General features: G+C 41.5%; 1 protein-coding gene across 5 annotated transcripts in view; it reads right to left on the bottom strand.

Moving 5' to 3' along the window:
• Positions 1-799: 799 nt before the first annotated feature.
• Positions 800-27175, bottom strand: part of TRIP12 (thyroid hormone receptor interactor 12) — a 151896-nt gene continuing 125520 nt past the window's right edge. For all 5 annotated transcript variants that reach the window (XM_084639182.1, XM_084639181.1, XM_084639183.1 and 2 more), the window contains 8 exons: positions 27006-27120; positions 25432-25586; positions 24663-24827; positions 14986-15150; positions 6836-6949; positions 4527-4621; positions 4138-4241; positions 800-3017 (listed from right to left, as the gene is read on the bottom strand). In XM_084639182.1, coding sequence (XP_084495308.1) covers positions 2821-3017; positions 4138-4241; positions 4527-4621; positions 6836-6949; positions 14986-15150; positions 24663-24827; positions 25432-25586; positions 27006-27120 — 1110 coding nt within the window. In that variant the 3' untranslated portion in view covers positions 800-2820. The remainder of the gene's footprint in view (positions 3018-4137; positions 4242-4526; positions 4622-6835; positions 6950-14985; positions 15151-24662; positions 24828-25431; positions 25587-27005; positions 27121-27175) is intronic.

Genomic DNA, 27175 nt, shown 5'->3' with positions numbered 1-27175 from the left:
AATAGCCAGAATAAGAGTATTCACACAGATTGTGTGTGGGGGAAGGGGTTATACATGTATAAAACCAGTACAATTTAACCAGGTAAATAAGGCCTAAATTTCTCAGATTGCAAAGAACTTTACTCTTGAACTATAGCCACACTGCTAGGGGCTTAACTGCTGAGCAGATTGTTTATTGTATTGAATTGTATGACGTGGACAAATATCCATCAGGGATTAGGATGTGTCCACCAAATTAAATTCTAGTGTGAATTACCCCTTCTTTGAACCCACTGTTTCTGAAAAGAGTTAACCCCAGCACATAATCTACCACCCCATAATTCTCTGAAGTAATCTTAGAGATATGTTTAAAATTTAGTGCTTGTGAAAGGCGCTACCCATCACAGAAACTACAGTCTTCAGTTTATCCACAACAGAGATATAGCACAGTCACAGGCAATGCAGACTTTCCCACACTGCCTTGCCTATGTGCCTCAATACTGCCCTGGAACAAATCTACAGGGCTAAAGTCAGTTCCGTTTCGAAGCCCAATCAATCCATGGTCGATCCGCTGAAACTGACAAAATATCAATCAATGCTAAACTCGGATTAATTTTGTGAAGTGAATGTTCATCCACAAGCAAATGGACCGAGACCACCGACATCTTGTTTTTACATAGGCCATTGAACAGTCACCAGATTGCACAGGACCAGACTGTAATGGACTTTCAACTATCATACAATGGCTCTTTTTCAAATTTGAAAACTTCTCAAGTCAATGAAAGCCAGATTCTGTAGGGAGACAACGTGGGTAAAAAAATATCAATACAGATGATATTTTAATACAAAATATTAGATTTTTACACAAGTCAGTTTTTTTTAAAATATAGAACCTTAAAAAATGAACAAGTTGCTATCCACACACTATAAACACGCATCTTTGTGCTCAGTTTGATCAAGTTTTCAGAACAATTTTAAACACCAGTCCATATTTTAAACACTGCCTTTAACTTTTATGAAATCTTTGCCACATTCTGCACTACCAATATTATATGTACAGTGTGAAGCGCCTTCATTCAGTTTTAATAGGATAGTTAAACTGCTCAGTTATCAGATTCTTTGTGCAATGATTTCACATTCGACTGCTCATGACAAGTTCGCATTACAGTTCTGTGGCACCTGGTATGAGCAACCACATGTAATTCTGTGAATGTTCACGGTAAAGAATGTCAGTTACATGTATTGAAATACATTTTTTCAAAGTACAAGTTCTTCAGCTAAATAAAAAAAATTATTCGTTTAGGGGAAATTTTAACTGATTAACCAGAGTTTTCAACAATTGCTATGCACTGAAAAATTAATTTTGATTTCTCAAAGTTGAATAAAGTAATTAGCTATTTATCAGATTTTCATAGAGATGAACTATAGCATGTGCATCTCAGGAATGTTTGGAATAGTCCATTTGTTTTTGAACCCATAGAAAGGAAATTTTTTCCTTCCTCTTTATCCACCATTATCTAAGTTAAATATCAGATCTTACAAACTCCTCTTTTAATAGTAAATCATCCACAACATGTGGGCAGTTAGCCAAGGAGATTTAAGATGATTTACTTGTGTTGAAATAATTTACACAATTGAACTTATGCATACAGTACAAAACTATGAACAAAAAGGTGAAGCAAACTTTTTTATTTATATTCAGGTAAAAACATTAACCTGATGAAGTAAATTATTGCAGATTTGAGAAATCAGCACATAAAACAGTTGGACAGAGCATTGCTTACAGGTGCTTTATCTGTGTCAAAAGACAAAGGCTGAACTGTTTGTTCCAAGCTAGCACTGGGGGGCAAAGAGGGAGGCTAGAAAAGTAAACATGAACTTAAGTCAAGAATAAGAAATTTTTGTTTACTTGAACAGGGAATAAAACTGCTAATTTGTCTTTTAAAAAACTATACATCAATTTGAAATGTGCTGGCCTTATAATAATAAATAATGGCCAGCCCAATCTGTTGATTTTTCAACTACACAAAAGAAAGAAATTCTTCCCAGCCTCTGGGTAAGAGGCTTTTGTTGCCTGAATCACTGTGTAAACAGTTCTAGAGTGTCATCTGGTAAAGACTGTAGCCAATATATCCTACTACTACGTTAAAACTAAGCTCTACCTAATTACAAAGGCTGAATTATATTGACAATATATATTTTTAATTCAGTAAAATTTAAATTATATCTTAATTTGAGAGAAAACATGGAGCAATAAATGCCCATGCGAACCAAAATGTAACAATTGTTGAGTGTTGCACACAAAAAAGAACCAAGTGAATTGCACATCAGACAATACAAGAGGAAGGGAAAAATCAGAGGCATGTGAAGGGACACAGAACTAGTCTACTAAACTAGATTTGTCAAATACATGTGTATTTTAATTTCTGTACTTATGTACAAAACTTGTCTTTGGAGGAAAAAACTGCAGACTTAGCTAGATGGATACACACAGCCCGATATTAAACTGCACAGCGACATTTATTGTTCCAGCCTGGAAAAACATCCCTTTTTTAAATTTCACACAGCAAAGCAAGTTAAAAACTTCACTCATCAAATAAATGATAATTTAAACAAGAACTTGCTAAAGAAACCTTGTCACAACAACTTTTTAGGGCCTGATCACTTTAAGTCCATTGGGCCTTTAATGAATATCAACCAAGTGTCTTTGTTTATAATCTGCAAGCCGTTTTTCTACAACAAGAAGGCGTAACACGTTTCCTTGACTCAGGTGATACATTTAGAAAAGAATCATGATTTTCTCTCTGCTGTAACAGGCAGACATTGCATTTTTCATTGTGATCAGGAAAGATGGAATGACTGCTGCCCTTCTCTTGCAGCTATCAAGAGTTTTTCACGCATTATCTCAATACTTGAATAGTCCGGCAATTTGAGATAATTCACACAAGTCATTACTGAGGGCAAGAAGTCATCTGGATTTTCTGTAGACTCAAATGTCTTGCGTACAATTGTCAGTGGAGGATTCAAACTTCGAAAGCCTGAAAGGAGAAGAAAAGATCCACTGTATTTCTCTGAACATAATAGGAGAATTACTTTTCTTAAGAAACAGTGTTTAACCTACTATGAAACTGACAGTAATTCAGCACAATTGGCATTCTAAATTATGACTCTTCAACCTTTGCTTAAGAATATTTCCACATTACCACAACCTTAAATGGAAAGTAAAAAGCTAGACGTACTTTCAATTTATGCCAACGAATTTTTGCTTTCTAGTTACCGTGAAGACTCAAACTAGACAGGTCCCTTTCACTTTTTGGTTCTTCAGCACTAGCACACTACTGCAATCTATACATGAAAACTAAAAGATGTAAGCAGGGCTGAAGTATATTCATAAAGATGTCATTTTTATATACAAAGCAGTCAGTCAGTTAAGGAAGCTGGCAAAAGGTATTTTTTAAAATATACACCTGCATAACCATGAACATATTCAATATCAGGAGGCAGATTCCGAACAAGGGCATCAAATATTCTCTCATTTTTTCCCCTTTATTCCTTTTCCTTCAAAAAATAGCATCTTCTTTTTATACCCTCTTTTGCATTTTAGGATTCAGAATCAATGTTTCTACAAATATAGTCTCATTTCTTGACAGGAAGTCTTAGTGACTGTGCTTCCTGTAAGGAAAAACACTGCCATTTTATTATTTGGCCCGCCGTAACTTATTACAAGTTGTCTCATGGTTAACATAACCATGAACACTGAACTGCTTTTCCCCCAAAAGAGTAACAATTTGTTTTAATGTGGACTATTCTGTGTCATGTAGCACGATATCTGCTAACACTGATATCAGCTATGAAATATTGTACATTATCTGTCGTCTCTATCTTGTAAAGTTATTCAAGCAAAATCTTTATTAATGTTACTATTCAAGACATTTTATTTATGCAAACTTCAAAAATGTGAACTATTATAACTAGCTTATAGCACTCCAAACTTCTTTGTTAACTAACATTTCAAGTTTTGAAAATGATATATGCAGATTATAGGTAACTACTGAAGTGAAGAACAGAAACGGTTTTGAATGATTCACAAATGCATTAGCTGTGCTGATTATACACGAGAGTGCAGACATGATGGCAATATCTACTAAATTAACCCACCTCCTACTGGCAGTCTAGGGCTACCGGTCACAAACTGGAGAAATAATCTTTGTTGCTCGCTATCAAGACTACTAAGAATTTCAAACAGGTACTTCACAGCTCGACTAAAAAGAGAAAACAAAAACAGCTGTTTATTTTAAAAATATATATTGTAAGCAAAAGAATAAAAAACTATTATATCACAGCATTAATGAGCATGGTTCCATGCTCAGACTACATGCATTATAAATGCTATTTTTATGAACAAATATCTCAGTTTCTTCCCAAAATGTGTAAGAGGTGTTGCATCATTTCATGTACAGCAACTATGAAAGGTATTTTGTTTATTTTAAGATTAATCAAATGCACAATTTTCAACATTTGGTATCCTAGTATCAAATCCATATTACCTGTCATGTGTATAACCATGATCTGGCCTACAGCATTCCATTAATGTCTTTGCATCCCAAGTGTCTGTTTTACTGCCACACAGGAGCTGATCCAACTATAAATTTAAGCAGAGAGAACAGTTTTGTCCTCATGCGGACACAGAACGAAGACTGTGCATGCGGATTACAACATGAATCTATTTTCTGGAACAACATTCAGGAAAGTTACTTCTGCTGAATTCTGCAATACTACAGAGCTCATTTGACTTTAATAGCCCCATCCCAATAAAGCTTCATTTATTGGATCCGGACATTTCCAGACCTCCTGCTACTAGTGGGCTGCATTTCTTCCTGTAGTTAGAAACAGTCCAAACTTGTCTCTCACGCTGTGGGCATTAGCCAGGCTAATTCAATGACATTTGGGCACTTCTCGCTCAACCTTTTTTATGAGTCTTATACAACTAATTTCAGGGAAACAGACCGCTTCTCTCTCACCCTTCTTTCCCTCCCATTGCAGGTGCACTCCTGATCAGAGACTTTTAAACAGGAGGGGACTGCTGCCAACAACTTAAAATGCATCTCAAAAGATAATCTGTACCACTTCATACTGGTGCCCACCAACAGAAGAACAAAATACAGCACTGCATAAAGAGGAAAGGACAAAACCGTAATAGTGGGAGAATCTCCCTTCCCAATGGCAAGTGACACAGTGTGATGCTGTCGATAGCTGAGCAGAGTTGAACTTTGGCCAGTAGGTGATATTTCTATGTAAAAGCACTATCACATTAAGAAATATAGAAAAAAAATTAGAAGCAGTACCTACATGTCTCAACTTTAAAGGAACTACACATCACCATGCAAAGCATCAATAGGAAAATTAAAATGCAGCAATTCAGCCAAGCTCCTTTGCCATTTTTTTCCATGAAACTTAGAGGTAACGGTATATGTAGAAAGAGAAAACCTATTTAAGATATGGGTTTTCCTGTCCATCCACACATCTAAAATGCTAATCCGGGCTCTCACTGCAATTACTACAACTCCAGAAAGAAAGAGAGTATGTTGACAACTGCAAGCTTGCCTCACATATATCCATTCCAAATGCTGCTGCAAAGATCATTCCCCTACCTGTTTTTTCTGTCACCCGATAAGAACGACCATACTGATCAGACCAAAGGTCCATCTAGCCCTGTATCCTGTCTTCCAACAGTGGCCAATGCCAGGTGCCCCAGAGGGAACAAACAGAACAGGTAATCATTAAGTGATCCATCCCCTGTCGCCCATTCCCAGCTTCTGGCAAACAGAGGCTAGGGACCTGCCCATCCTGGCAAATGGCCATTGATGGACCTATCCTCCATGAACTTATCTAGTTCTTTTTTGAAGAACACTCTCAGTCCCCCAACTGGCTCCCCACCCTTCTCCACTGCATCAAAATAAGCTGCTTGTTTTCATTTTCAAGACCCTTTACAGCCTATCCCAAACGTACCCATCATCTCACGGTACACTGTCAAAATGTCAACTCCTGCCTCTAGTCCGTCAACAATGCCAGGCTCCATTACCCACGTTACATTTTTAAACAAGCACCTATGTGCCATCTCCCCTGCTGCCCCTAGCCATTGGAAGACTCTCCCTATAAACGGCCACAAATCTACCTCATTGCCATCCTTCAAGTCCCTCCATTGCCTACAAAAACCTTCACAATGATTAGGCAGCAGGTGTGCTGTGTCCATTACCTACCATGCTGATCAGTACTCTTTCATTGTTTCCTTGTGCTCCTGCATCCAACTATAACTACCCGCTGTCTCTTCTCTTACACTTCGTTATAAGAGGTTTGCGGACGGGGACAGGGAAAGTCTTTGTTCTGTTTGTGTACAGCATCTAGCACAATGGGGTCCTGGTCCATGTCTACAACCAGTAGTTGCTACCACAATATAATAATAAATAGTTATGAAGCTTCTTGATTCCTCTAGTGACCTCCAATACACTGGGAATATGTGAATCAAGAAATTTGCATTTAGGGTGGATGTATTACTTTCTTTGGGGAAAAAAAGAGTTACAATATACTAAATTTGATACTGCAGAAAATAAAATCCACTACCAGAAATACGAATTAGAACTACTATTAAATACAGAAGTCTCTCTATGTACAAATTAAGTACATAGTTTAAAACTCACTGAATTGTCTTGGTACATGAGTTTCAGAAATATATTGCCCTATTTGTGAGAGAGAATTACACAATAACCTGCCCATAACTAAATATGGGGTTAAGAATGTAGATTAATATTAATCTACGTAACTGATTGATATCAGTTATAAATTCACATCTACCAACCTCTTCAGGATAGAAGTACTGAAGATGACTGAGGGGGAAGACTGATTCAAATCCATCTCTGAAAGAGTCAAATTGTCTGGAAACACCTTCATTTAGTGCCCAGAATATAACCAGCTGTAAAATAAAGAAGAAAAAACTACAATAAGTGAACAGGCTATGAGAAGCTATGTGAATATTCAACAGTGGAGTTACACAAAGGATATGATGACTTGGCAAAAGAATCAGCAACATAACCACATGTCCATATAAAGATGTGTGAACCTGAGCCTGATTGGTGCTGTACAATGTTGCACCACTTCGGTCACCTCTCACCAGCCCAACACCAGCATATTTGTTGTACCAATGCAACACAGTTGTACCTAGAAAGGGAAAACAACTTCCTCCAGAGACGGATATGTCACTCTAAATCTAACTGAAATTTGGCTATGGCATATGTTTAAAAACCAACTGGATAGTAAAATATTGACCTGTATAATCCTTCCACCTCACCCCCAATATGCAAATAATGAGACATTTTAAACAGGGAATTTGTTCTTAACTAGTTTAATAGAAATTGGATACATCATCTTGAACAAGAGTAAGTCTGCCAGATGTACTTGTCACGCTAACAAACAGATGTTCTCCTGCTTCCGAAATCAGACACACGACTCCTATTCAAATCTTACTAAAAATCCATTTGAAATACATTATGCAGCTAGAATACCATGTATAATATTCCCCCAAAATTGAGGTAAATATTTATTAAGCATTTAAAGTGCTCAGCTAAGCTTGGGTTATTAAAGAAGGTACATTAAAAAAAGTTGTATAAGTCATATTTCCTATGGTCAAAACATATTGAATGGCACAACACCTACAATCTATCATCAAAATCTAGATAAAGTTAGTTATTTTTTCCTCATGAAATAGCATTATGTTGAAATGTATCCTTCTGGAAATTTCTGAAATAGAAATCCTTATTCTACTGAATATTTTTTCCTGCTAGATATGCATTGGTTGGTTTTATAATGTGAATGTTAATATGAGAAGAGTAACCTGGGAGAATTTTACTCCCAATTATCCCACAAGGTTTAACAGTTTATTGGACTTCAGAGAAAGTAAATACAAAGAAGAGGGGGAAAAAAATCTCTTAAAAGTGGGAGGTAGGGGAAGACTAGAAGTGGGGTGGGCTGTAGAATGGACATGTGCAACATACCTCAAAGAACAACAGTTACAGAAAGGCAGGTAACACCCCCTACCCCCCAAGTGATTGCACATGTCCATTCCACTGTTGGTTACTCACAAGTAGATTAACATGGAGGCAGGCTCTACCCCAACAGCGATTGTAGAACAGCCTGTCAGAAACTCCTCGACTGACAGGAAATGGCATAATGGGCAGCAAATGTGAGAACTGATGACCAGGTTGCCGCTTTGCAAATATCTCAAATAGGTCCTTGTACTGGGAAAGCCACTGAAGTTGCTTGCACTCTAGTCAAATGAGCCAATACTCTGGGTGGCGGCAAGTCATTAGCTAATTCATAGCACAAATGAATACAAGAGGAAATCCTCTGAGTGAAAACCAGTTTACCTTTCACACAATCTGCAACTCCACTGAGGACCTAAAGGACCTAGTGTGGTCCAGTAGAATACTAATGCTCTCCTCACATCCAATGAATGAAGCTTCTGCTCATCTGTAAGAATGTAAGGCTTTGGGTAAAATGTTGGCACAAAAATTACCTGGTTAATGTGGAAATTGCAGGCCACCTTTGTTAGGAATTTTAGGTGAGAATGGAGGTAAGTTATCCTTATGGAAAACCGTATAAGGAGACTCTGAAAGCAAGTCTCTCAATTCAGCCAAATCTCATTGCTGAGATTTTCACAACCAGAAACGTCACTTTCATAGAGAGGTTGCACAGACGATGAGTTGTGGGAGATTCAAAGGGAGGTCCCATTACTTTTTGTTAGTACCTGGTTGAGATCCCCTGGAGAAACAGGTTGATGCACCTGAGGGTATAACTTGTCCAACCCCTTTAGAAATCTAATAGTTATAGGGTTAGAAAAAAAGCAATTATGCACCGGAGAATAAAATGCTGAAATCACTGCCAAATATATTTTATTGGAACTGTCAGACCTTGATGTTTTAGGTGCAATAGATAATTGAAAATGTGGGTAATGGATGCCTGCATTGGGAAACATTTTTCTATCTTTTCTCAACAGAAATGTCTCTCTCATTTGGCCAGGTAAGTATTCCTATTGAAGGCTTTCTGCGATTCAGAAGCACTTCCTGAATGTCTTCAGAACTCTGGGTAGTAATGGGATCAGAGGAACGGCAAGCAAAGCAGGGAGTTGGCACAATGATAGCATCAACGCATCAACCAACAAACCTGAGCTGTGACACTGCCTCCCACCTCCCGGGAGCAGAACAGATAGCATTTTCTGTTGCAAACAGGTCCACTTGGGGAGTCACCCACAGCTGAAAGACAGACCTGGCCATGTGCAGATGTAGTGACCATTTGTGGTGAGCAGAGACTGATCTGCTTAGGTGACCTGCCAATATGTTCTGCTCTCCTTGGAGGTAAGCAGCTTTGAGGTAAATGGAGTTGGTTATGCAGAACTCCCAAAGCAGAACTGCCTCCTGGCAGAGTTGGGATGAATGCACTCTTCCCTGTCAGTTTACACAGAACATAGTCGCAGTGCTGTCCATTAAACACTAAGATTTTTTTCTGCACAGTAACAGGTTAGACAGATAGCTCATAGCTCCCTAACATTTATGAGAGTCCTCAGATCCTCGGAAGACCACAGCCCTTGAGTTTGCAGGGTTTTGATGCATGCCCCGCAACCAAGGAACGAAGCATCTGTGACCAACATGAACATTGGTTGCGAAGACACAAAAGGAACTCCCATATAAATGTTTGAAAGTTTGTCCCCCAGTCCAAAGAGGACCAAGTTACCTCTGGAATGTAAAACACTGTCTAGATGTTGATAGGGGGCATTCACTGACGCTAACCCTCCTTGAAGCCTTCTGAGGTGTACTCTGGCATGCTGTATTACGTAGGTACATGCTGCCATGCTGCTATGTGCCCCAGAAGTCTGAGGCAAGGGTACACTGTGGTAATGGGATGTGCTTTGGGATCCAAGATCAGATCTCGGAGCATCTGGAACCTTGACTGGGGCAGAAATGCACCGGCTTCCATAGCACCCAAGAATGCTCCAATAAACTTTTATTTGTGGAGGTTTTAGAATTGTTTCAGCCAGACTGAGTAACAGCTCCAGAGCAGTGAAGCTGGAATGAATGATGGTCATGTTGGACAGTACTTGATACTCAGACCAGCCTCTCACCAGCCAGTCATCCGGGCAATCTCCACAGATATGCATCTACTGGCTCCATATACTTTGTGAAAATGCAAGGGGCTGCTGTTAAATAGAACGGAAGTACTGTGAATTGATAGTGGATTCCATTCACTATGAACCTGAGAAACTTCCAGTGATCCAGACAGATCACTATATGGATGTAAGCATCCTTCAAGTCAAGGGCAACATACTAATCGCCCTATTCCAGGGAATACAAAAAACTTTATTTTCTTCAGGTACTTGTTTAACTCTTAGATCCAAAATACGTCTGAGACCACCTTTTGCTTTGGGAATAACACCCCCTCCCCTGCAAAAAAAAAAAAAAAAAAAAAGAACAGAGGAACATCCTCTGTAGCACCTACTAGAAGGAGAGACTGGAGCTCCAAGAGCCATCTTGTGAGAGTGGTCCCTAAAGAGGGTCAGGGAAGGGTGGTGGAAAGAAGGGATAGAAACAAATTGAAGAAAATACCCTAGGTCCACTGGGCTTAGGACTCTCCATTCCCATATGATAGGAGTCCAAACACAAAGGAAGTGGGATAGATGACTGGCAAAGATATGGATAGGAACAGATGCACTTGTAGTTACTTGTATCAAAATGCATGCTTGGACTGGACTGCTAGTTGAGAGGAACCTACTGTTGCAGAGGGAGGGAGGAAGATGGTCACTGCCTGTAATTCCTGCCCTTTCTTCTCAGCAGGTCTTGGGGATGAGGTATAAAGCTCTGTGAGCCTGCTGGGGCCGGAACTGCTTCCTCTTTGTTGCTGGTGTAAAGATTCCAAGTGACTTCAGCGTTGCTCTGGAATCTTTTAGGCTATGTAGCCTATTGTGCATCTTTTCCAAAAAGATGAGAGGACCCTCAAAGAACAAGTCTAGGATGGTCTGCTGTATTTCAGCAGGGAGACTGCATTTATGAGCACCTCCTCATAGAACAGATACCATGGACTGAGCTGCTGAGTCCAAGCCACCACTTACCCTCCTCTACCATCAGAATGAAGTCCTCCAGTAGCCTCATATTTAAACTTCAGGATGTTTTCCCATAGGGAGAAATTGTAGCAACTTAGGAGAACTTGCTGATTCGCAATTCTAAGTTGTAGGTCTCCCGACAAATAAAAGGTTTATAACCAAACAAATCCAGCCTCTGATTCTTTACTATCCTTTGGCGTCAACACTTGGTGCCCTATCTCTTACGCTCATTAACAGCTGCCACCACCAAAGAGCTTGGGGGCAGGTGAGAGTACAGAGTTATTCTAAACCCTTAGGAGGGACTAGTATTTCCCCTCTGTCCATTTAGCCATATGGAAGAAGGGGTCTGCCAAAGTGTTTTGAGTGGCTCCACAATTGCTCAGTCAGTAGTGCCATTCTGGAGGGCCCCAGAGAGGCTAACATGTCCACTAGCTTGTTGGATTTCTCACAGATCTCTTCTACTTGAATGTTTAGCACCAAAGCCACTCTTAAGAAGTTATTGATAAGCCTGTAATCCTCCAGTGGTGGTGAATCGCTCATCTCTACAGCCTCATATGGTCTTGAGGAAGACCATGCACTAGGTCACTGAGGCAATGACTAATCTGCCTCTGATGGTGGAGGAACTGTTTGAGTAACCTGCAGCTGCTTGGTACCTGTCCTGGGCATCTGAGAATGTTGTCTGTGGCGCTGATGATCTTGTGCACCCTTGAAAGTCAACTCAAAGGTGAAGGGAGGCAAACCAACTCTGTCTATAAAAGCCATTGATGTAGTGGTGGGCCCCATGGTTGCACAGGCCATTGCCCCTTGCAATGTGGCCAGTGCTGAGACTGCTGTGAAATCCATGGACCATACTGATAGAGGATAAGCTTCCCCTTTAGTATGTGACACGAGACCCCAGTTACAAATCCAATGAAGATGGCTCAAAGTCCTGCAATAGCGGTGGAGCAGAATCTGTGTGGACAGGAGACCGGTAAAGCCAAACTTGGGGATGGTGGTACCAGGCTTTCCCCTGAAATGTACTGGCCTCTTTAGGTACTGCATGCTGTTGCAGAGCTAGTGTGGGAACTAGTTTCTGGTACCAGCCAAAACCCTTCCTGTACCACAGGAGATACCAGTACCAGAAGATCAAGCAGTTCTCTGGAGGAAGCATACATCTTTGGCGTTGTCAGTACCAGAATTGTGTCCTGAGTTTAGTGTCTTTGTATAGCGACTTCAGGGGTCAGCTGTGACTGACCTGGTATAGGTTCTGGAGTCTATGAGCCCCTTTTTAGCAGAGGAACTCTTGGGGAACACTTCCCTTCAGAGTCCCCCCTGGCGTCCTTGCTTCTAGATGGCCCCAGTACCAAAGGTCTTGCTGAATGAGGTCTACATCTCTTCACTATCAGAGACATAGAATGCGGTGCTAAAGACATCTTGGGAGATGCATTCTGTACTGATGGTGCTACTTTTGGAGTTTGCTCTGAACATGACTGCTCCAATGGAGGCGAAGTGCCATCTCCGTAAAGGAGACACTTAAGTCTCGCTGCTCTTTTCTAGAGAGTGAGGCTTAAACCCTCTACAAATGCGACGCTCGTCACTGATGTGGCACTCCAAACAATTTAGACAGCTGGGATATGGTCACTGACTGGCATCAGCCTGGCACTCAACCAGCAGGACTTAAACCCTGGAGAGCAAGACATGGCTCCAGTTCTGGTCTAGATAATCAAATTTGGCCTAAAAGGGACCTAAATGTTGAAACCTATCACTAAGATTAACTATACTCTGTATCTAACCACTACTAAACAAACAAGCTGTATACAAAGAATGAGGGAAATAAACCTGTGATAGAAAGACTGAAAGTGCTGCAACAACCTGCACTGGCAGTAAGAAGGAGCTGGGGGCAGTTTCATCCTCCTATACCGCCATGCAGTGGTGTGCAACGGCAAAGGGCGCTCAAGCCACCCTAATGTGAAGGAAAACATTCTCTGAAAACTGTGCATAAGGCACACATAAAATTAGAGTGGAGTGGACATATGGAATCGCTAGAAGAACTCCTATTTACACAGAGTGATAAGGCACACAGTGAGCAAAAAGGCTCAGACTGCAGGGTTGTGACTGAGTCATGAGTGGTGAGAAGGAACTGAGGAGCAGTTAGTGTTGCTTCACCATCTATGTGAGGCATGAGGACACTTGGGATACAAGTGCAGCCCTCAGTGGGACACTGCTGATTAAAAGAATCTGAACTCAAATACATGGGGTGGCATGCATATGGCCAAAGCACTCAGACTCAAAATGTATGGGAGCAGAAAACTTGACTACTTACATGATCAGGCAGAAGTCCCAGTACTAAATTTTCTAAGTGCTGGAAACTGATCACCACAGCATTTATGATCTTGCTTATTAAAAGTTGCAAGTTTACTTTGGTTTGTGCAGTAGGAAATTGGGGGCGTTCTATCTACTACAGGGGTGGGCAAACCATGGCCTGCGGGCCAGATCCGGCCCCCCAGGGCTTTGGATCTGGCCCGTGGAATTGCCACCCCCGTGGTGTTGCGGGCCCCGCGCGTCTCCCGGAAGTGGCCAGCACCATGTCAACTGCGGCCCCTGAGAGCACCATGGCCAGCACCATGTCCCTGCGGCCCCTGAGAGCATTGCCCTTGCTGAGAGCACTGCCCTTGCTTGTGGGTACCTCCCCCGAAGCTCCCATTGGCCGGAAACAGGGAACCGTGGCCAATAGCAGCTTTGGGGGAAGTACCCACAGGCAAGGACAGTGTGCGGAGCCAGGGACTGCAGGGCCAGCCGCTTCCTGGAGAGGCACGGGGCTGGGGCCAGGGCAGGCAGGGAGCCTGCCCTGGCCCCAGTGCGCGCTGCTGCCACCCTGGAGTTGCTCCAGGTAAGCGGCACCGGGCAGGAGCTGAACCCCTTCTGCACCCCAACTCCCTGCCCTGAGCCCCCTGCCTGCACCCCAGCCCCATGCCATACTCTGCACCCCTGCCCTTAGCCCCTGCCAAACCCCCCATGCACCATTGCCTTGAGCCCCATCCTGCACTGTGCACCCCCTCCTATATCCCAATCCCCTTCCCTGAGCCCCCTCATACATCCCACGCCCCTCCTTTGCCCCAACCCCTTGCCCTGGGCCCTTTCCTGCACACTGCACTCCCTCCCGCATCCCAAACCCCTGCCCCAGCCCTACATTCATGGCCCTGCAAGCAGTTTCCCCCACCCAGATGTGGCCCTCAGGCCAAAAAGTTTGGCCAGCCCTGATCTACTACCATTTATTACCATCTGGAATATTTTGTGGAAGCGAGTTCTGAAGTGAACAAAGACATAAGTTAAAGGTGTCAAGAAAAATAGCACTCAAGATTTTATAAAACCAGTTGCTAGGGTGGACAAAAAAGTGATTCAAGCAGAATTCTGAAGACTCTCACCTTCCACATACCGTCTGGCTTGCAGAGGTAGAGTCCCAAAGTCATTTCAGAAGCCCATAATCTTGTGTAGCAGTGTTTTGCACTACTAGTCCAAAGTATTGGTTCAATACTTGGCCCAGTAATTTCTGGCTTTGTTTTCAGAGGTGCTAAGAACCCACGGCTCCCAGTGAAAAATCATGCCATTTAGGACTACATTTGCCATGGATACAAAATAAGTTTTCTGAAACCTTAAGGAACAGATTCTTCTACAGTCAAGTTGTATATTACAAAGACTCAAAGTATTTGTTCTAATTTCTTACCAGGGCCTTCAGACAAACAGAAGCAACCAGCTGAAAAGTACTACTGCTATGACCAATTTGCAAAAGAGAAGCATCTTAAAATAAACTACTTTGAACTAACTATAAGACAGGAAGAGAGTTATGTGATTAAAAAAATTACAGCTTTGCTTTTACGTACTCTGAGATACTCTTCTAAATTGTGGATGGTGACAGGCATATCTTTTCCCCCTTTTTTCAGCTCTATATTGGGAAACCCAGGTAATGTGAAATCCAGCCCTAGATCTTCCACTGAGCAGCCATTCATATTGAGGGTCTCCAATGCATACTGTAAACTTTCTTTGGTCTAAAAAAAATTGAAAATGAAAGCCAGTGAATAATTCAGTCACTTACATTAGTTTATCAACAAATTATTTAGCATTCTAACACATGTAATATTGGTTACTAAATACACAATACTCATTGCAGACCAGTTATTGAAACAGATCAGCTACAGATTACAGTACTTTTTGTTCCCCTTTAATCTTAACTTTTAATGTATATAAAACAAGTTAACTAATCAAGGTAGTCAATAACATCTGCCTTGACTGTGAACAAGCATAGTTTTGCTGATGTTTCTGGAGTTACTTTACTTCAAAGCAGAATCAGACAGCTAGTAAAGGTTGGTGTGAAAAAACAAAACAAACCAGGGCTTTGTTTTAACACAGACTAAAAAACTGAGCCTAAAAGAGTAGAAGCCATCAACTTAAACACCAAGAATTACATTGATTTTCTGATGAGATTTTGTTACAGTAAATGAGAGCTATAATACTGCATACATACTATACTAAAATACATACTATTTTCAATCTTTTTACTGTTGGGAAATTAAATGGGGGAGAGAAGAGACAAACTTCTGCATCTAATAGTAAGTTCTCATGTGCATGGCAATACATGATCATAACTCAGTAGTCAAAATGACTACTAGCTGCTATTGTGAATTGGGGAACAAATTTGCTGCCAACTTATTGGCAATTAAGTGGCATCAAAGTATGTTTTTTAAAGAAACCTTTCAAAATGTGAGGAATAGGTAAGTTCGTAGATTCTAAAAATGAGTACACATGTGAAAAGTCTACCACAATTCTCCTCAATAGAATATTGTTGATATTTACAGTTGATAGTGAAGAAATCCACAGAAGTCTAAGAATACACATATTGTGAAGGACATGTGCAAACAAAACTGAATATGAATATTTCCATAAATCTGCAAATTAACAGATCACACTATGGGTTTCCATAAAGAGTTTCACAAGGAACACAGGAGGAGCCTTTGCTGCATTACAAGGAAAACTTAACTAAGTGGCCCAATAAAAGCTTAGCATTTTGGGTACTCAAAGCTTAATAGGGAGTTTTCTTGCAAAAGATAAGGAAGTCCTGGTGTAAAAAAATCCTTTAAAGTGAACTAAACAAGTTTTAAATTAGTAAAAACTGTTTAAAATTTTAAGTTAACAGAATGTGCATAGACCTACACATTTTGAAACAAGACATCACAGCTGCAAGTCATTTCCACCTTTATTTATTTGACTAGACCCAAGTGCACTCTCCTGAGTTTCTTTCAACAATTGATGGTATCACTAACATCTAAAGCAGTGCAGGAAGCGCTTCAGTTCACCTTTAAATCTGTTATTTAAGCATATGTCTATCCTATAAGATAGATGTGTGATTCCAAGATCACACAGACAAACTGGAACTTTGTCTCATCTGAGCTATCATGCTAAAAATAATGGCATCTACCACAACTGCAGCACAGGCTAGCTGTCCAAGTACCATGAGGCTGAGGTGGGTTTATACTTGAGGAGAATAGCCCATGCTGCTCTCCTGTGGCTGTGCTACTATTTTTAGCATACCAGCCCAGATGAGAGCTAGCATATGTGCAGGAGAGCTGAGAATCACCCCTCTCGCTCATAACACAAGCAGACTAAGGCTAAATGACTACAGGTTTCTTAAACTACAACTCCATCACTAGTAGGTTTTGCTAGCATTAATTTTATTGACACCTTTAAAATAAAGGCCATGCACTACTGTGCAAAAGAAAAATGGCTTGTTAACTTATCTCTGGAAGTATCAAAACACTACTACAGTATTACTGGCTCATGTACTTTCTGACATGTGGCACAGAGATGGTGATGCTTGTTTAACAGCTTTTCCCCTTGAGGCACTATTAAGCATACACCTAAAAAGAGAGATATACACGTCACATCTGATATCAACAAAGACTGCATCTGCTCTAGAAGCATGCATGATAGCACAGTGCTGGGAAAATGTGTACACCAAAAACCAGCTGGTGGCCTTGTAAGTGTCTGAGATAGATATAAGGAGGACATGTGGCACCTTAGAGGCTAAACAGATTTATTTGAGCATAAGCTTTCATGAGCTACAGCTCACTTCATTGCCTGAGGTCGATATGTTCTTCAGTAAGGCCACAGAGGTACACGGAAATCTGATGGAATGGTCGTCACCAAAAGGTGGAGGACGTACCTTCAAGGCATCATTACAAGTCAAGATGCATCCCAAAACTCAGACAGTTTTTGGGTGGTCTTTCATTCTTTCCATGATGGAAATAGAGTCTGAGAGAAGCCCTGAAGAGATTATTCCTGTTGAGGTAAAAGGCAAGAGCTCTTATATCAAGCGTGTGGAAACTGGCTTCCTCTCTAAGAAGCAAGGCTTGGAGCAAGACACCAGTAAATGAACATCCTGCTTAATGTGAAATGGATGCAACTTTAAGTAGAAAGCAAGGATGGGGACGTAATGTCACCTTATCACTCACACAGAACACTGTATACAGTGGAGCAGACAGAGGACCTTCTAGTTTACCTATCCTTCTGGCCAAGATGATGGTTATGAGAAATGATGTCTTAAGGCCCCATGGTGGAGTTGGCTCTTGGACAAAAGGTTGGACAAAAGGTTAATCCTTGGAGTAGTCGGGTGAGTAAAGACTGAAAATCCCTTAATGTGGGGGAGGGGGGAGTGTAACTGAAAGGCTGTAATGGCAGCCAGGTGGACCATAAATTTAGCTAAGTAATAAACCAACAGTTTTCAAATGTAGCAGATAATCAAGAATGTACATGAGGACAGACTCAAGAGACAGACTGTTCCACACACTAGGCTTGAAAATATCTTCACTTCTGGAGGTAAGCTTTCCTTGCTGTGGCCATGATGGCATTAGGAGGATGGCTACAGATCTCTCACTTCTACTTCAAGACATTGAACAACAATGGTTTTGGAGGTGAGCAGACAGCATTTCCCAACAAATTGCAGCCCCTCAGCAGAAGTGTTGGCTCTTCGCACTGGACACTGATGCAAATAAAGTTCTCTAGGGAGCCCTGGCTGAGCCGAATCTTCTGAAATACAACCATAAGTGGGAGCTGAATTATGTGGTGACAGAAATACCTGCTTAGGGAGTTCACTATGTTGTTCTGTAGCCTTGGTAGATAAACTACTATCTGATGGAATATGCACCAATTCTAGAGTTTTATGTTGCCTGTGCCTAAGTACTGGGATCTTGCTCCTCCTTGGTGATTTTTATAATTTTGATATAGATAGATGTTCCTAGGGGCAGTGGGAGTGAGACACTTGCCCTGGGCTGTCCTGAAAATGGGCACCACAGCCTCATAGGGAGGCATCTGTGGTGATTATCTTTGTGCAGGATGGACACGAGAGTAGAATTCCTACACAGCTTTTGGGTATCCCTTCCACCACTTGAAGTGAAGAACTGTCTGAGGTAACACGTACCTGGATAGTTAGAGTGCTTGCTGGGGATGCAGACAGACCTAAGCCAGGCTTGAAGACATCAGAAGTGTAGTTTTGACAGGAATATTACAAATACACAGGCTGCCATGTTGTCCAGAAGTCAAAGGCAAGCCCTTGCTGTGGTTTGTGGGCTCTTGTAGCCTGGCAATGAGGCTGGACAGTATAACAAGCTTCTCCATTGGCAGGCATGCTTTGCCAGTAAGTGGCTCTAATTAAGTCTATTCACTGTAAAGGTATGACTCTAGATTTTTCTATGTTGAGGTGAAGGCCCAAAAAGTGGAAAGGGGATACGGGCCTTGTTGATTGCCGACTGCTTCTTGAGAAAAAGACAGTGACCCTTGATGAGCCAGTTGTCCAGGAAAGGAAATATGATTATTTCCATCTGATGAAGATGGGCTACAACATCTGAGAAGAGCTTTTTAAAGACCATTGGGGCAGTTGAAAGGCTGAAGGGTGGGACCTGGAATTGGTAGTGGTCCTTGCCAACGATGAATTGTAGGAAGCATCTCTGGGAAGGATGTATAGCATATGAAAGCGTGTGTCCTGGAAGTCAAGGGAGATGAACTAGTACCCAGGATCTAAAGAGGGAATTAGTGCTGACAATGTTGCCGTTCTTAACTGTTGGAAGAGGACAAAGGCATTCCTGAAGTCCAATCTGGGAAGTATCTTGAGGGGAAGTCTTTTCCTACAAAGTCTACTGAACAGGTTTAATCAAGTCATGAGTAGGAAGGATTGTTCCTCCTGTCTTAAGAGACTTTTGTGAGAAGGGTCCCTGAAAAAGAAAAAAGAAAAAAAAAGATGAGGAGAAGGGTTGGAAGGGTGGATGGAACTGAACTGAAAGGAAAGGAATAGTCTAGTGAAGCCACTTCTACGATCCATGTCAGAAGTGATGAGCTCCCGAAAGGTAGGAAAGGGGAAAGACTGTCCCCACAGGAGTGATGGAGGACAGGTTGGTGCAGCATATGATCCAGAAAGGGGAGCAATTCGTGACCCTCGATCAGTCGATCAAAACAAATACTTGGTAGAAGTAACCAACTGCAATGTCACTGTGGAAGACAGACCGTTCTTACAAAATCTAGGTCTCCTTGAAGTTTTGGTTGGTCTCATGGAGGTCTGGTAGTGAACTGTGAGAGACCACTGAGCTGTTTACGACTTGCTGTATTTTCTACTCCTGGGGGAATTCTGTTCAATGGTAATGTAGCTAGGTTTGATGTGGTATCTAGGAGCAGCTGGACTGACCTGCTCCATCCTGTGTGCTGGAGGGAGTACAGTGCCGGTCAGCACTCCTCCTTCCTTGCCACATCAGAGGAGGGCAAAAGACATTTCCTCTTGTGGGAAAACGCTAGAACCAGAGTGTGGGGTGGCATCACTTGCCAGATCTGAAAGCTACCGCTGGTCAGACGAGGTCCTTGGTGCTGAAGTGGGCCTCATGGCCTGCTCCAGAAGGTGCTGTTTCAACAGCAAGTCTCTCGCCACCTGAGTCCTCTTTGTGAGCAACTTGCAGATGAAGCACCTCAATGTGGTCCTCGTCAAGAGGCAACAGGCACCTCCTGTGGGGGTTGCTATTGTGGATGGTCCCTATGCAGGATGGACAATGCTTGAACCTTGGGAAGGGCATCACACAGGCAGCCAACTACTCTATTAACACTAAACTAACAGTTAACCAAAACTAAGGTACTACTACGATATACACACAAGAAAAGTTACCAGAAAAAAAGAATGGAAGTGTGAGGTGAAGACACCACAGCGACCTTCAACTCTAGCCATGGTTGGTAAGAAGGAACGGACGGTTGGGGCAGCACCACCCTTATACTGCCACAAGAGGGGCTGTGGCCACAGATACTGATCCTATGGATACTGGTAAGCAAAGTTTTCTTGCTCCAGTGCACATGGCGTGCATACCCACATGAAATATATGGCTGCATCTCTACTTTAAATTAAAAAAAAAAAAAAAAGAAAAAAAAAAAGAAAAGCTATTACAAGCAAATACTTTCTGGGAGAGTTGGGTGATTGGGTGGAAAAATTAGGTGGTAATAGGAGGAGAAGAGTTGGGGTGGATCAGTTGTTTGGGAAGGGAGACATGGAGCGAGAAGAGGGACATGGAGGTGACAGGGGCGCCTGCCAGCCCTACATTCCCCTCCCATGTATGCAACGCAATCTGAAAGTTCACAGCCCATCTAAAGAGGTTCATAGATTCTAAGATCAGAAGGGATCTTTACTGTCATCTAGCAAGACATTTTCTAATCCTTTAATCATTCTCACAGCTCTTCTCTGAACCCTTTCCAACTCATCAACATCTTTCTTGAACTCCCCCTACCCTTTCCCTGCCTCCTTTAGATGAGCTAAGCTCTGAAGAGGTCTGAGCCTCCCTCCCTACTCCCTCCCTACCCCCCCGTGACATTACTGACATAATGTGGGACAGTATAGATCATTGTTGCAACCAAGGTCCTGTAGTGGCACCAAATCTTGTGTAAAGGGGGTCAAATAAGGTGTCTAAGACAAGGTTACAATTTGCTGGTTATGATTATGCTATCTATATGCATGTATCATTTTTGTATTTAAAGTATTGGCTCTATATTGCCTGTAGTTCAAACTTGTGCTATGCTTCTGGGCAACACCCCAGACAAGTTGGTGTCAGCTCTGCCTAGCCTGCTTGATGGCCCATTAAGGACCATCAGCTATACAACTGTCCTATTGAGAGAAGGCAGATACACCTTGTGACTCAGCAAGGCATGCAGGGACATGCCTATGGACAGAACTCTGAGGTTTTTCCATGCCATGTGATGGACAGCTTGTCTTTGGGACAAAGAAAGCAGACACCACATGGCAAGAGATTATAAAAAGTTGCTGCAGCTCCATCTTGTCTTCAATCCTGCTTCATATCTCTGGAGGGACTTTGCTACAAACAGAAGCTCTAAACAAAGGACTGATGACCCATCCCAGCTGTGGATGCACTCCAGAGACTTGAGTTGAACCTGCAGTTTATTCTATCACTGCTACAAGCCTGAACCAAGAACTTTGCCACTACTGTATGTAACTGATTCCATTTAACCAATTCTAGCTCTCATCTAGATCTTTTTCCTTTTATGAATAAGCCTTTAGATTTTAGATTCTAAAGGACTGGCAACAGTGTGTTTTGTGGGTAAGATCTAATCTGTATATTGACCTGGGTCTGGGGCTTGGTCCTTTGGGATCAAGAGAACCTTTTTTCTTTTACTGGGGTATTGGTTTTCATAACCATTTTGTCCCCGTAACCAGTGGCATTGGTGGCGATACTGGGAAACTGGAGTGTCTTAAGGGAATTGCTTGTGTGACTTGTGGTTAGCCAGGGGGTAAAACCAAAGTCCTCTGTCTGTCTGGTTTGGTTTGCCTTAGAGATGGAAAAACCCCAGTGTTGGGCCGTAACTGTCCTGCTTTAAGCAATTTGTCCTAAACTGGCACTCACAGTTCTGTCCTGCCAGAACAAGCATCGTTACGCCCTCCCTACCCCCATCTGAGCTGGGATCTGAGGGTATGAGCTCTGCTTCCTGCCCTTGTGTGTGCACCAAGCTCTGGGGGGCTCTGCACATCTATGAGGTTCTGACCTGCGGGGCGAAAGAGTGCTAGAGCCCCCTCCTGCCAGAACCCAAAGTCTACACTGCAATGAAACAGCCCCACAGCCAGAGCCTGGCAAGCTGGAGTCAGTTGGCACAGCCAGCTGACAGTTTCTCTTTGCTGTGTAGACATCCCCTCAGAGCTATTATTTCAGGCTGCATTCATCTCCACTGGATGTTCTCTCATCTGAGAAATCTCAGAGATGAATAGGTCACTTCACACCTCTGTGAGTTTGCTATGCTGCTGCTGATGGATGGATGTGTAGTGCCCTCCCATAGTTAAGGTTAAAATCAGCCTTCTGTTTAAAGGAGGACTCTAAGTGTTACGTGAATTGTCTTGAATAGTCTCTAGTATTTTCATAAATTGCAAGTACTAAAATGACAACTGCAGCCATCATCCCTTAATTATCCTCACTTATCCCTGTTGGGCCTGTTTATTCCCCTCCCCTCCAGGAGGTTGGTACTGGGCTTTTTCAGATGATTGCTCCCCTTCTGCAAGTGAGATACAGATTGCCTCTGACTGAATATGTCCCTTCAATGCATACAAGACAGTCAAGTTTTACAGATTTTTCACACTATTGCTAACAAAAACTCAGCTGCACAAATATTAATACTGGGAGCCCTAGCGAAGACCGGCCTCTGTATCTGAGCTGAGCTAGATAACATGGTGCTTACCAAGCCAGCAGCCAATCTATATTACATTGTTGCCACTAGTGGAGTGGAACTGCTATTAGTAACTGGGAAAGTTTTGGAAGGTTTCCCTAGCATAGACAATATGCAAAGTTATCAAAAGCACCCTAGCCATCCCACTGAAATACACGCTCCCAGAAACATCCTGCAGTTTAGCAAAGCAAGTATTTACTTATATTTGGGTTCTGAAGTGGTTTCAAAGTCTCAGATCTCTTGGATACATGGAAGGGGATAGGAAAGACCCAAAAATTCATAGTAAAGCCACATTTTCCTGGTGAAGGTTTTCATTAAAATAAATAAAAACTCATTAAATTACTGACTGAACTTGTAAGACTAACGTCTTGATGGGAAGTTTAGAGCAAATACTAAACCATCACTTATCAAAATACACAGCATCAAAACTCAGATGATCAGAGCAAATTCTAAAGGGAACAATGAAAGAGACTTCATAGCATTAAAGCCAGAACTGAAGCAAGTCTTCAACTTCAGATGTAGACAAGACCGGTCTATGCTTGGCTCTTCTGCCAAATATTTCCCATAAATACTTCACTAGCTCAGTTCCAGTGGAGTGCTAGCATAGGCAAAGCTGTCAGCATTTTAACTAAGGCCAGGTCTACACTACCATTACTTAGGTATAACTTCCGTCACTCAGGTGTGAATAAGTTATCCCAACAAGCACTGTAAATTACACCAACCTAACAGCCAGTGTGGACAGCACTATGTCAGTGGGAGAGTTTCTCCCACCGACACAGCTATCGCCTCTCGCAGAGGTGGATTTATTGTGCCAACAGGAGAGCTCTCCTGTCAGCATACACCTGCGCCGATATAGCGCTTCTAGTGTAGATTAGCCCTACATCTTCTAGACCTCATCTGAGCAGAACTGGTAACGTTGGCAAAATTCTGAAAAGCAGCCTGGCTAACTCTGTGTATGTTATCTTTTAGGAATTGTACTGAGGTATCAAAGCTCTTCCTGAGTACAAGTAGCTTCTCCCACTTTGATCAAAAAATTAGATGTGGACAATTGGCTTGAAGCAAAGTGAAGAAATTCTTATCATGTCACGCCTCAAATATCAAGGCTGTTTTAAAATTAAGGAATTCAATACAGTACTGGCTTTTTGACCTTGTATTGGACAGGTATTTTAATTTGTGCATGTATCTGACTCTGCTAAATCAGGAAACTCAGTCTAACTTCAAAAAACATGATGTGACATTTGTCTCAATTTATTCATTTTTCTCCAACATGTGTGAAAAGTCTTGATTGTACCGGGGGAAGGGTAATCTTCCTGATGTGTCTACAGAGCTGCTGAGCAGTGCCCAACATACAATGGTTACCCAAATAAACTCTTCTCTATAATACCAAAATTTCTTAGCAGTGTTCTTAAAAAACCCAGAAGTGTGATGCATTGTTAATAATTGTGCTTATATGCAATTCAGGCTGTGCCTAGAGGTGAAAACTCTTTGCAAATAAAAGACTAGGAATTCACTCATTGCCATATACTGTATGCCACATCATCCAACGTAGATTTGTCTGTACCTTTACAAAAAGGTCACGATGGTTGCCCATTGCTAGCAAATTATTTACAACTTTGATTTCAAATTGATATAAGAGGAATAGTAATACTGATAAAAATAGTAATTTTTATTAGCATATTAAGAATATACCAATTAAGTATTTATAAGAAGATACTTATTTTCACTCTATGTCAGCTATGGCTTGCAAAAATCCAGAAATATGTAAAATCCAGGTTGGCCTTTCCCCTTCATATAAATTACCCTCCCTTCCTACCTGTGATTTGTCCTGTTCAAGTCTTTTCTTCTGTCTCACTATATCTTCAAGATGATATACTGATCTAGCTACCACTGGATCAATATTAAACAAGTCGTGTGAAGTTAAGGAAGTTTCCTGTCGTAACATCCATTTGTAAAAAGGAAGGCCAAGGGGAAGGTCCACCTGGAAGCCAAAGCAGCATTGTTTTTAAATTAATAGTTAATGCAAAACAATTCACAGTTTCAACAGCTTTAAGTTTTGATGTTTCATTCCCTGAGCAGTACCTTTTCCAACACATTTTTTGGACTAGTAGAGAGTAGTTTGTCATACGGTATATATAGTACTTTGGGATAAATTTATACTGGCGATTTTAATATAAAAGAGGACAGAGTTATGTTGAAAGACCTAGGTATGGTAGTGATAAGCAAGTATGAATTTTCATCATTTGCTACTATATCACAAACACCATATAATTTTGGGCTAAATACACAAAGGGATAAAATCACAATGTAAACAGAAATTAGGTGCTTTCTCTTGCAGAGAAAGATGAGCTAGAGTCACTCAGGAGACCCCCTAACAAGATTACAACCCATCTTCATTTTAAAATACTGACTGGCATTGAAAGTGCTGAAATTCAGGTTCTCTCAATGTTATGCCATAATCAAACTCGAAGCATTACCAACTTTGTCTTCCTGAATCTAAAGTCTAGCAGTAAGTGTTTTACATTGGAACCTCCAGAAAATATTGTTATATATTACTTCAGATAAAAATCAAATTTCATTCTTACCAATCTGAAATCCATGATCGCCTTAGCCATTAGTTTTCCCAGAAAACGGAACTTCATTTTAACCTTTGCAATGTGAGCTGGTTTAGCTGTTCTACCAAAAGGAAGAGCAAATAGGCCTTGGAGATTATGAATATACTTTGTGCCTTCTTGACTTCCTGTTGGGGAAAGAAAGAGGGGTGGTGGGCAAGTTCAGTACTTGCATAATGCTGTTTCGTTTAAAAAATGAGTTAACGGCACAGAGTCCAGTCATTCGGGCCTAAAATTTAAGTTGTTAAAAATGTCAGTTGATATTTCTATTTCACCCCATCAGTTACAAATTTAACCATTACTTGCAGCACTAGCAAAAAAGAAAAACAGGGCAAACTGAAATAGAAATGGACTTGGTTTTATTTGCCAAAGCTGAACAAAGTTTAGAATTTTAATATTTTCACTGTTCATATTCATAACACGGAAATTTTAATAAGTGATTACCCTGACAGTGTCCCTTTATTTTTATTGCTTCATTTTCTCAAAGTTTAAACATTCCATCCAGATTTCTAAACATATGAATGTACTTATATTACATAAAAGTCTTAAGATAATAACCGCTCGAGACCAAGACCAACTGGGAAAATGTCTATTATTTCTTATGATTATTATATGTGACTGTTTCCCTGTTCAAGTGTGTATTGCTGCCTGCCTGAACGCATGGACTTTACCAAAGAAGGCTGTAAAAGGGCTGAGGTGCCAAGTAGGAAAGGTGACACAAAACAGCCTTAGGTACCCAGCTTCAAAGGAGTTAAGATAACAATGGCTTGGCCATCAACTGGGGGAAGAAGTTACACAGCTGGCTCCATACAGATTAGGACATTTTACTCTTCCCAAGGCTAAGCCTGGGATCAAAGGAGACCCTAAAAGATCAAAAGACCTTAACAATTAAAAAGCTGCCCAAGGCAGAAGGGGTGGGGGAGGAGAAGAGGGTAGAGAGGCCTCAGTATGCGTCAGTTAAAAAGGCTGGCAGTCTGATTGAGACACTCAGAAAAGAACGCTAGAAGGAGTGTAGGCTGGTTCTCTCAACTCGGATGGGGAAGAAGCCAGACCCACTTGAGCTCTAGATAGAGATTAATCTTACATTCTGCTACTTATGTTCAGGTCTCTTATTTTAAATCCACTTCTAAGGATTATCTTTTGGGCAAAACAAATCATGCTTTGTTTTGAAGTGGTTTCTTTCTCACTTCAAATACATGTGATCACAGGCTCCTGGAGAAAATCTCTTCTTGAAAATGCCAACTCCAGTTTCTCCTGCTGGATTAGTTATGGTTGATGCCCATGTGGCTGTAACAGAGGTCCTAGTCAGAGTGTGCAAATTGCAGAGTTCCACCTTAGGAGAGGTAAAGACCTAAGGCCTGATTTGTGGGGGCGGGCGGAAGGGGTTCCACTCAGAGATCACTGAAAAGGGGCAGCAGTGCAACTAGCCCAGTAACCATGACAAGTTACCTTTGACAACCACTGTTTTGGGTAGAATTACGCTTTAAGGCCCATAGGACAATTTCTGAAGCAGCTGAAAGTACATTGATAATCAGAAAAACAGTCACCTTTTGGATTGGATAGAGTTACTTCTTCTCCTCTCCAGAGGCCTAAGTCTGCTCTCTGTAGTTCCTGAGATACAAGTGCATAAAACTCCAGTGTAGGTCCTAGACCTGTGCCAACCTTCAGAGAGAAAAGGTAATTTTTCATTTAAATTAATATTTTAATATTCAGAACA

This window comes from Lepidochelys olivacea (assembly GCF_965140295.1).
Source record: "Lepidochelys olivacea isolate rLepOli2 genome assembly, chromosome: 9".
Classification (NCBI taxonomy): Eukaryota; Metazoa; Chordata; order Testudines; family Cheloniidae; genus Lepidochelys; species Lepidochelys olivacea.
Note: the sequence above shows the minus strand (reverse complement) of the source record. Positions and strands in the feature narration are given on the sequence as shown.